General features: G+C 43.1%; 1 protein-coding gene across 1 annotated transcript in view; it reads left to right on the top strand.

Moving 5' to 3' along the window:
- The window catches only part of LRGUK (leucine rich repeats and guanylate kinase domain containing), a 107373-nt gene that overhangs the window by 36692 nt on the left and 60222 nt on the right, over positions 1 to 10459 (top strand). Inside the window, exons 8-11 of the mRNA XM_077770720.1 lie at positions 382 to 462; positions 2299 to 2385; positions 4155 to 4261; positions 9462 to 9581. Coding sequence (XP_077626846.1) covers positions 382 to 462; positions 2299 to 2385; positions 4155 to 4261; positions 9462 to 9581 — 395 coding nt within the window. The remainder of the gene's footprint in view (positions 1 to 381; positions 463 to 2298; positions 2386 to 4154; positions 4262 to 9461; positions 9582 to 10459) is intronic.

The following is a 10459-nucleotide window of genomic DNA, read 5'->3' as shown; positions in this document are numbered from 1 at the left end:
TGGGGAGCAGGAGGGCGGGGGGGGGGGGTGAAGAGACCCAGGGAGCCCTCACATGCATTTTTGGTTCTGTTCCTCTGATTCTGCATACTCAGTTATTTCCGCCTTAAAATAAATAATGGCTGAGATGAGGAGCAGCGCCCCATTCTTCACCCAGAGAGGGAAAAAGAAAATGGGGCCATGTGTGTTCACATTTGAGGAAGGGGCAGGAAGCAGTGTTCTTCTTCTGCATTTGGAATACCCATTAGGAAGTTGGTTAGACAGCAGAGCAATTTCTAAAGTAAGTTGAATTGAGAAGATCCATTCTAGCTCCTCTTCCACTGTTTTATATTATTTGTTGTACATTTAGTCTCTTGATAATATTTTGTGTCTTTGATTAAACAGATTGCTGAGCTGAGTGAGATAGAATACATTGAAAATCTACCTCTCCTTCGAGTTGTCAGCTTTCTAAGAAATCCAATTCAGGTGAGAGATCNTTTCTATTGGGGGCGGGGGGCGGGGTGAGGACCTTCTTGGAACTCTTCTTCAAGAAGTACTTTGGATAAGGACCATCTGGAATATGAATACACTGTGTTTACCTTCACTTTCTGTCTCTCATGAAACAATCAGGAGGGTTAGGCAAAGTCACACTGGCTGTCGGTCAGGGTCAGAGGGGAGCCTGGAGTTAGTTCCCTGCTTGGTGTGGTCACGTGTGACTCATCCGGGGTGGCAGTAAAAGATTACAGACGAGCTACTAAAATTGGAGCAATGTCCTTTTACATTATACATTTTTTTAAATGTTTATTTATTTTTGAGAGAGAGACAGAGCGTGTGCTGGAGAGGGGCAGAGAGAGAGGGAGACCAGAATCTGAGGCAGGCTCCAGACTCTGAGCTGTCAACACAGAGCCCAGTGTCAGGCTTGAACTCACAAACCATGAGATCATGACCTGAGCCAAAGTCAGACACTTAATGGACTGAGCCACCCAGGCACCCCTGTCCTTTTACGTTATAGAATGTATGAAGCTGGAGGCATAGACACAGACTCTGGTTCCTGCTTTGTAACAGGGGCCAAACTGTCTAAGATCAGATACCTAAAGTAATTTGTATATGGTCGTGAAATTGGTGGTGCTGTAAAAAGATTATAGAAAGAAATACTGTAGTTCCTATGGATTTTCCCCTCTCTGCTATTCAAAGATCCACAGGTGTTTTTCAAGCCCCTCTCTTTCATTGATGGATCCTGTCTCCTGGCTTCCATCCATCCCTACTTGTCCATTCGTCTTTCCACCTGACTGCTATACTCTTCCCTTCCCAGAGACTGTTGAATTTATATGTATCCCCTCTGTACCTTCCTTTTTGTGTGTATCATGATGAACGTGTCTGGACAGGCAAAATAATAAAAAGCAAAAGCAAAAATGAAAAATGAGATTAAAAAATGAATCCATTCTTTGGTATGGAAATAGCAGCAAGAAACCTAAAAGCATCTCTGGCTGAAACATGCAGGGCTTACAGAGTGGCCATCAAGCTCTAGTTTCAGAGCCACGAAGAGTATTTGTCCATGTGCGTAAATAAACACCACAAACCCTTACACACACACAGCAGCAGCACCCCCACCCCCAGCTCACACACTGAAGGACATAAAAGATACCTTTACACATTCATTTCATGTGCATTTTTATCTATGAGCTGCGTGGCTCACAAATATCTTTCTCTTCAAAGATGTAGCTTCTTATTATGAAACTTTAATTATATTGTAAAAGCCAGATAATCCTAACACAGCAGGTGGTTGGGAGCAATAAGGAATTTGTTCTATAGATGAATGTTATTTATTATTGTAAGACAAGTTCATAATAAATGGTACAAATGAACTCAAAATAATACTAAATAAATGACAAAGTAATCCTAAGTAACGTTCATCATCTGCAATAACGAAGTTCTTTGGAGTTAGAAGATAGGGTTTGGATCCCCGGCCCTGGAAGCTGAGACGAAACACTTCACCACCCTGAGGCTTAGTTAGTTCCTCTCTAGGAATGAAGGTAATCATATCTGCCCTGCTTACGTCACAGGGAGATTAACAAGATCACAGGTTGTGAAGAGGTTTGTAAGCTCGAAGGCACAGTCTGCATTTTATAAGGGGGCTGGTGAGCATGAAGCTGTAGATAGCCTGAGGGAAGGGCGTGTGTGTGTGTGTGTGTGTGTGTGTGTGTGTGTGTGTGTGTGTAGGATATGACAGAAGCCCAAAGACCTACTCGCAGAGCGGCATGCTGGGGCTTGTTCATGTGATAAAGGAAGGCAACTGAGTATTCCTCTTGATATTTTAAATAGGAAAAGTCTGAGTATTGGTTCTTCGTGATTTTCATGCTCCTGCAATTGACAGAATTAGATCAGAAGAAAATTAAAGTGGAAGAAAAGGTATGTGATCATATCACTCCCCACGTGTATGAGGCTCTGCTACCCTTGCAGGATCAATGTCAGCAATAAATAGCACACATAGCGATATGTGAATTGACTGTTGGTTTAGCGAGTGTTTCCTTACTCTGTCGTTTAGCTGCCTCCAAGGCTGTGAGCATCAGTGCAAATGCGGCCAGAGCCCTGCCATTGCGGGGAACAGACTGGTGGTGGGGACAGACACCGTGCTCCCAAGTGTGTGCATGGCCGCGTGACGGCCATCTATTAATTTGGATAACTGTCGTCTCTGGAGGGTGTGTGATTCTCAGTTACTCTAAACATTTAATAATGACATTTACTCTATGCTGCACATAATCAAAAGGTACTCCAGTGAATCACTGTCCTGCTATTTTAAACCCTTAATTCTGCTCTTTAAAATCATGACCCCCCCCACCCCGGACACACAGTTCCCGAGTAGCCAGACCTCAAATGCTATCCATCTGCCTCCCTGCCACTGTACCTGGGCTGGCACATTGTCATTCGTCAGTGACTGGTGACAGCTGAAATCCGCACTAATGAGGGATTTTTTACACTAAGTACAAACTTGAGAAGAGAATGAAAACAGGTGTAAATATGTAGAGGCCCAGATACTCCCATTTCGTAAGTGCCTTTCTGAAATGGTGGTTAAAAATAGTTAGGGGGGGGGCGCCTGGGTGGCTTAGTCGGTTAAGCGTCCGACTTTCGCTTAGGTCATGATCTCGCGGTTCGTGGGTTCGAGCCCCGCGTCGGGCTCTGTGCTGGCTGCCAGCTCAGAGCCTGGAGCCTGTTTCAGTCTGTGTCTCCCTCTCTCTCTGACCCTCCCCTGCTCACGCTGTCTCTCTCTCCCTCTCTCTCTCCTAGAAATAAATAAAACATTTTAAAAAATTAAAAAAAAAATAGGGATGCTAGTGTGTTATTATTCTCAAACTCACAGGCACTGACTAGATTGGTCTTTAACAATTTGCAAAGGGAATGTGGTTGAAGAGCATGCATTAAGTAAAGGTGTGGCATGTGAGGATCATGTATTTTGAGGTCCTTGATCATGACAAGGACCAGACGTTAGAGGCGTGTACGTTATATGGGGAAACACCCATATCTTTGACGAGAGGAAGCTTTCTGAAAGGAGAGGAGGTTTGGGTAGAAGATGAGATCATTGGATTGGTTCTTGGTGAGGTGGCATGAGAAACATATCCCTACAGTATCCACAACCTGGAATCTAGAACTATGTATTTCATTCCTTCAACTCCTACTAAAAGTGTAATCTTGATTTTTTTTTTCCCCCTCCCAAACCAGAGAGCATAAAGAAATAGGGAACTCGGAGATGCCAGGTCCCTATTATATTTTGTTATTTTTAAGTGTTCATTTTTTCATATTTTGTGAGAAAGAGAGAGAGAGATGGAGGGAGAGAGGTCATACAAGCTGGGGAGGGGCAGAGAGGGAGGGTAAGAGAAAATCTCAAGCAGGTTCTGCGTTATCAGCGCAGAGCCCAGTGCGGGACTTGAACCCACAAACTGCGAGATCATACCCTGAGCTGAAACCAAGGGTCAGACACTCAACCGACTGAGCCACCAGGTGCCCCAGGTTCTATATTTTAAAATAATTGTCATTATTTAGGTTTTAGGAAAATTAGAGACGTGAAGACTGAGCACAAAGGTCCGTGAGCACACGTCATGTTCCATTAAAGAAAATCTGGGACTTGTCTTCTTTTTAGAAATGACATCTGTTTTCCTCTTGCATTTCTAATTCGGGAAAAGGTTGCAGCAGTGAATAGATACAACCCTCCCCCAGAAGTGGTCGCCGCCCAAGATCACCTGACCCATGTCCTCAACAGCGTGATGCAGCCGCAGAGGATCTTTGACAGGTATTCGTTAGGGGTCCCCAGGGTAGAGCTCGAGGTGGAAAGCACAGGACAATGTCCTCATCTTCCCTAGCCCTCCGTTTTGCGGCTCACCCCGTTCTCATCTGCACGGGCAGGGTCTTTATTTGGCCATCTCAGAGTGATGGTCATCATACGCTTGAGTATGGGGTTTGCTCATCGGTGTTTTCCCAAGTGTGGAGAACAGTACATCCATCTTCCCTTTCTCAGCTAGCCCCTTGAATGCTGGCTGGCCCATGACAGAGGACTGTGAAACAAAATGTTTCAAAATCTGTCACCTTTCCTGCCGTGGGACAGAACCACAGACCTGTGTGTCATTAAAAGAGAATTGTGATGCTTTCCATCCACTGTGAAGTTTTCCTTCGCCATGAGTGCAGGCTAGCTACCCCTGTCAGAGAGCCTGCATGAACGCAGATGATGAGGGAGTCCATGGAAGGGAGCCCAGCTGGCTGAGGGGAAACCCGAGATAGACTTTATACTGATGGCACTGTACTTGTGAGCCACCCGAGATCCTAGAACACGTGAACAGTCTCTCACCTCTAAGTTCAAAGGCAGGTGTGCCACAGTTTCCCTGTTTCTTTTTAAACAACCCATTGGAGCGGCGGGCCATTTATGCTAAAAGTGTATTGCAGAAATTCTATCAATCCCCAAAGGCATTTTAAAAATACTTGGAAAACTCCCTTCATTATAAATGGCTTCTCTTCTTTATGTAGTGTTCGCTTCTGTACTTCATGTGGCTGGTTTCCCACAGAGAGCACAGTGTTTTATTTTGCATCCAGGACATGATTTTTTTACATGTAATTTAATAATATAGACATTGACAGTTTTATAGATTTACGGTAGCCCTCTAGGCGAAGTGATTCATCATTTATTTGCATATATCTGGAAAGGCACATTTGATTTAAAAGAAAGGCATTTATGTCCTCATTGTATTTCTTTCCTAGTTTATGAGATTGCTAGTTGTTTCATGCTTTAGGGTACATTTATATAAAAATATGTATCAAAGAAATTTACAACACTGTCTGAAAAACACGTACTTCTTCATCACTTCTGGCTTGCGAGTTGACAAGAGCAAATGGCCACGCAGCTCCAGAACGGAGCGGTGTTCATGGTGACAAACTCAGGGAGACGGGCAGGCTTTCTGTTGCCCTTCCCAGGCGGGGCCAGCAGGGAACCCCAATTCTTGACCATGGGACTTTCATGCTGTGTTATTGGGGCACCCGGTCCCTTCCCCTGGCATGACTGGGGTGAGGATGCATTAGTAAAGTTACATGGCAGGATCTTGCCTCTGGCCTGGTAGTCACTCATAGCTTTCTTGCTCTCTGATACAAGTTCTCCGAGCTCACCTTGTACAAGCCCTGTCCAAACTCAGCAATCAACCGCTTCTCCCAGAAGCCCTGGTTTGTTTCAGTGAGAAATGGTACTTCCCAGTCACGATCTGGGTGGCTACAGCTAATCATTGCGACTGAGTTGCCTGTTGTTGTTAGGGTTTTTAGTGGACAGATCTAGGAATGTATTTCTTCCTTCCATCTACCCATCTATCCATCCACCCACTGGTTTAGTCTATCTGTCCTCTTTATTTATATGTCTCTATCTAAATCTATCCAATCTGCTTATATCTAGTCTACATCGAACTAGATCGATCTGTATCTATTTACAGATAGACGATAAAATATCTCCTGAATTCATATTGATACAACACAATTTCAAGACGATTGTTGACTGAAATTTTTTAAAAAATTTTTAAATGTCTTAATTTATTTTTGAGAGAGAGAGACAGAGACAGAACGTGAGCAGGGGAGGGGCAGAGAGAGAGGGAGTCACAGAATTTGAAGCAGGCTTTAGACTCTGCACTATCAGCACAGAGCCCGACATGGGGCTCGAACCCACAAACCGCAAGATCATGACCTGAGCCAAAGTCAGACACTTAACCGACTGAGCCCCCAGGCGCCCCTGATGAAACTTTTACTTATCTTCCCTCCTCCTATCACATCTGTGTCCCCCTTTCCTCCACAGCCAAAGACACAGAGGGCGATGGATTGAGAACATTGCATAATCACTTTTTTAAAATCCCATATTGCAGCACAACAGTATCAGTATTAATACTGCCACCAACACGATTACTGAAATCCTACTTTACCGATGCTCTTCCCATTGCCCCCCCATTTCTTTATTGCAATAAAGTATATATAACAAAATTTGCCACTTAAACCATTTTAAAGTGTACAGTTGAGCGGCATGAATTATATTCAAACTGTTGTGCAGCCATTACCACCGCCTGTTTCCAGAACTCTTTCATTCTCCCCACCTCGACAGAAGCTGTAACCACTAAGCAGTAGCTGCCCGCTGCCTGCTGCCCCCCGCCCCTAGTCCCCGGAGACTTTGTACCCATTTTCTAGCCCTATGAGTTTGCCTACTGTCTATATTTTATGTGTCAATCACCCGCTTTAAAAATAGTGTGCAGTGTTTATATTGTCACAACTTCTATCCATCACACACCGTGCTTCCTCCTTTGCTGTCATTTGGCCTCAGTTCTGGGGGTAACTGTACATATATTGCTCACTGCCAGCCCTTATTTTGAGGTCTCCTCACTTGGTTGTGTGAAGCTTGTTCTCTAGTAAGCTCCTTAGGGTGTCTCTGGGGACTGGTATCCCTTGAACTCTTGTGTGTCGATAATATTCTCTGCCCTTTATACTTGAAACTCATTTTCCCAATATTTAAAATCCATGGCTCACACTCTTTTCCGTGAATATATTAAAGATGTCACTCTTTTTTGGGGAATGCAAAATATCCGTCAAAATCTGATACACGGTGTTCTTTCCCTTATAAGTCATGTTCTCTTTCTCTAGCTGAATGGGTTTTTTTTTTTTCTTTAAAGTTTGATCATTGTACTTGACTGTATCTTAATATTATTAGTTACTGGTCCTTTGGGGCTAATACTCCCAGGTATGCTGTGCACTTTTTCAACATGTAGTTTTATTATTATTTTTTTTTTATCTCAGGAAAGTATTCTTGAATTACAGGCTTTAATATTTGTTCCCTTCATCTGCTTTGGTTTTCTCTTTCAGGAAAAAGATCTCCTTTACTTATATTCAGTATTTGTCACTTTTGACTTTTTTTCTCTTTGATCATTAACAAAAATTTTACTTTGAGGTTATTTTAGATTCGCATGCAGCTGTAAGAGATAATACAGAGAAATTCCGTATGTTTCCTCCAATGGTGATACCGTGCCTCACTACAGTAGAATATCACAACCAGGAAACTGACATCGATACAGTCCACTAGTCTGATCACATTTCATCAGCTTTGCATACACTCGTGTGTTCACTTAGTTTTATGCAATTTTATCACAGGTGTAGCTCATTCGGGCATCACTAAGGAAGAGTTCTGTCACAAGGGTCCCTGTGCCTCCCTTTTAGAGCCTTGGCTACCTCCCTCCTCATCACCCCTAATCCCTGGTGACCAGTGGTCTGTTCTCCATCTCTACTCTGTTGTCATCTCAAGAATGTTATACAAATAGAATCACGTGGTATATAACCTTTTGAGCGTTGTAGTTTTACTTAGCCTTATTTTCTGGAGATTTATCCAGGTTCTTGGCTATATCAGTACTTCAGTCCTTTTTATTGCTCAGTTGTATTCCTTGAATGGATGTACCACAGTGAGATTAACCATTCATCTCTTGAAAGACACGTGGGATGATTCCATCTTGGGACTATTACAAATCCAGCTCTTATGACCATTGATGTACAGATTTTTTTCACGTACAGTTTCAGCCCTCTTGCTTTGCCGTGGATGCTTCTTGGCTCTTGGGGGTTCCCTTGTTCTCAGGGCTGTCATCTGCTGCCCTCTTGTTCCCCCTGCACAGATTCTGGCACTGTGCAAGGCTTGTGGGTTTGTGGTGCATGCAGATATACTTCCTCATTGGGTTTCGTTATACATGTCATTCATGGGTGTTTGCTCTCAGCTTTTTTCTGTTTTTCTGCAGATGTTCAGAGTGACTGAAAAATTATGCCACCACCACTTCCATTCTTCTTCATAGAATCTACACCTCAGCCCTGTCTTTTTAAAATATATTTTATTCTGTATTGCCATAGTTGTGGCGTGAGTGAAATTCACACACTTCAGCCCACCTCGTGGCAGGAGATTTTCATTCCTATTCCAGTCTTTCGGGCCCAGAAGCCATGTCTAGATTCCTGTGTTAGCTCTTACCTATTAGCTGTTAACTTTGAGCAAATTAACCTCTCTGGACTTCCGTTTCTTCATGTGTGCAGGGGGGATAATGATAGAAACATCTTCATTAGCATCCTGTAATCATTAAATGAGGTACTGTGTGTAGGACTCTTAGAATAGTGCCTAGCACATAGTGATTGCTCAGGTAAATTTTAATTTTTACTATTTTCATTGCAGATCTGTGTTCTAATTCAGTAGGTATGGATGTTAAAGCTTACCTCGCACAGAACTTTTGTTTTGAACTTCTTGGGGGAAATATTTATACCAACCAAGAACTAATACATCTTACCATATTTTTTCCTTTTAAAAATGTTGTTCAAAGAGTGCCTGGGTGGCTCAGTCAGTTAGGCATCCTACTTTGGCTCAGGTTACGATCTCACAGTCCGTGGGTTCGAGCCCCGCATTGGGCTCTGTGCTGACAGCTCAGAGCCTGAAGCCTGCTTTGGATGCTGTGTCTCCCTCTCTAGCCCTCCCCTGCTCATGCTCTGTCTCTCTGTCTCTCAAAAATAAATATCACTGGGGTGCCTGGGTGGCTCAGTTGGTTAAGAGTCCATGACTTTGGCTCAGATCATCATCTCACCGTCTGTGGGTTCGAGCCCTACATCAGGCTCTGCACTGATAGGGCCTGCTTCACATTCTGTGTGTGTCTCTCTCTCTGCCCCTCCCCTACTTATGCATTCACTCTCTCTCTCAAAAATAAACAAACATATAAAAAATAAATACTGTTAAAAAAATATTCAAGTAAATTTACATACATGTGGATTTTGCTTGTTATGGATGCTATGAATACTATTGTGGGCACATTATTATCAACTTGCTCAGGAAAGTAGGACGTGCCTTTTCTATAGCGCCCTCATGCAGCAAGGGCTCAGTCATTGACTTAAGTGTGACTGTGGTGTAGACTGGGCAGGTATCTGTGGAGCAGGCCCACACCCACTGACTGCCTGTGTTCCAGCACTCTTCCTCGCCTGGATGCCCCTTACCCCATCCTGGTGCTGGTCGGTCCCGAAGCCTGTGGCAAACGAGAGCTTGCTCACCGCCTCTGCAGACAGCTCAGCACTTACTTCCGATACGGGTGAGTCCTCTGTTGGCTGGTAAGGCTGTGAAATGTTTTGGCTCATTTGGGCTATTAATTTTACGTGAGCTCAAAAAGGTCCATAGGAGGCTTCTCAGCTTCCTTGCTGTTGATGACACTGTCATACACCCTGCATCTTGTACTTTAATCCCCCAGACGTTTAACTTCATTCATTGACAACTAAAATCACTGTCCAAGGTTTGAAAATGCACGTGTTTCTTTTTTTTCAGGTAAATATTTAACAGTCTGATCTTAAAACTTACGCTTGAGAAAAATATTAACAATTTAAATTCTAAATGTATACACAGAAATGTTCTTAACTTTTGTGCTTCAGGTAAATATTTAATGTTTATAATTTTAAAATGTTTTAAATTAGAAAAGAAAACCCTATTACAAATACTTAGAATATAGGTAAGCAAAAGTTTAAAAAAATCATCGATAATCTTCCCTGCAGGGAAAACTTAATAATGGCATTTTTCATTTGACAATTTTTTGTAGTGCGAATGAAGATTTTCTTTTATTTATTTTTTTTTTTTACAAATAGTTTATTGTCAAGTTGGTTTCCATATAACACCCAGTGCTCATCCCCACAAGTACCCTCCTCCATGCCCATCTCCCCCCTCCCCCCCACACCCATCGGTTTGTTCTCAGCATTCAAGAGTCTCTTATGGTTTGCCTCCCTCCCTCTCCCCCACTATTTTTCCCCTTCCTCTCCCCCATGGTCCTCTGTTAAGTTCCTCCTAATCCTCCTATACGTGCAAACATATGATATTTGTCCTTCTCTGCCTGACTTATTTCGCTCAGCATAACACCCTCAAAGGTCCATCCATGTTGCTACACATGGCCAGATTTCATTGTTTCTCATTGCCGTGTAGTAT

This window comes from Crocuta crocuta, unplaced genomic scaffold, assembly GCF_008692635.1.
Source record: "Crocuta crocuta isolate KB4526 unplaced genomic scaffold, BGI_CrCroc_1.0 scaffold266, whole genome shotgun sequence".
Classification (NCBI taxonomy): Eukaryota; Metazoa; Chordata; class Mammalia; order Carnivora; family Hyaenidae; genus Crocuta; species Crocuta crocuta.
This window is presented reverse-complemented; position numbering and strand designations above follow the sequence as displayed.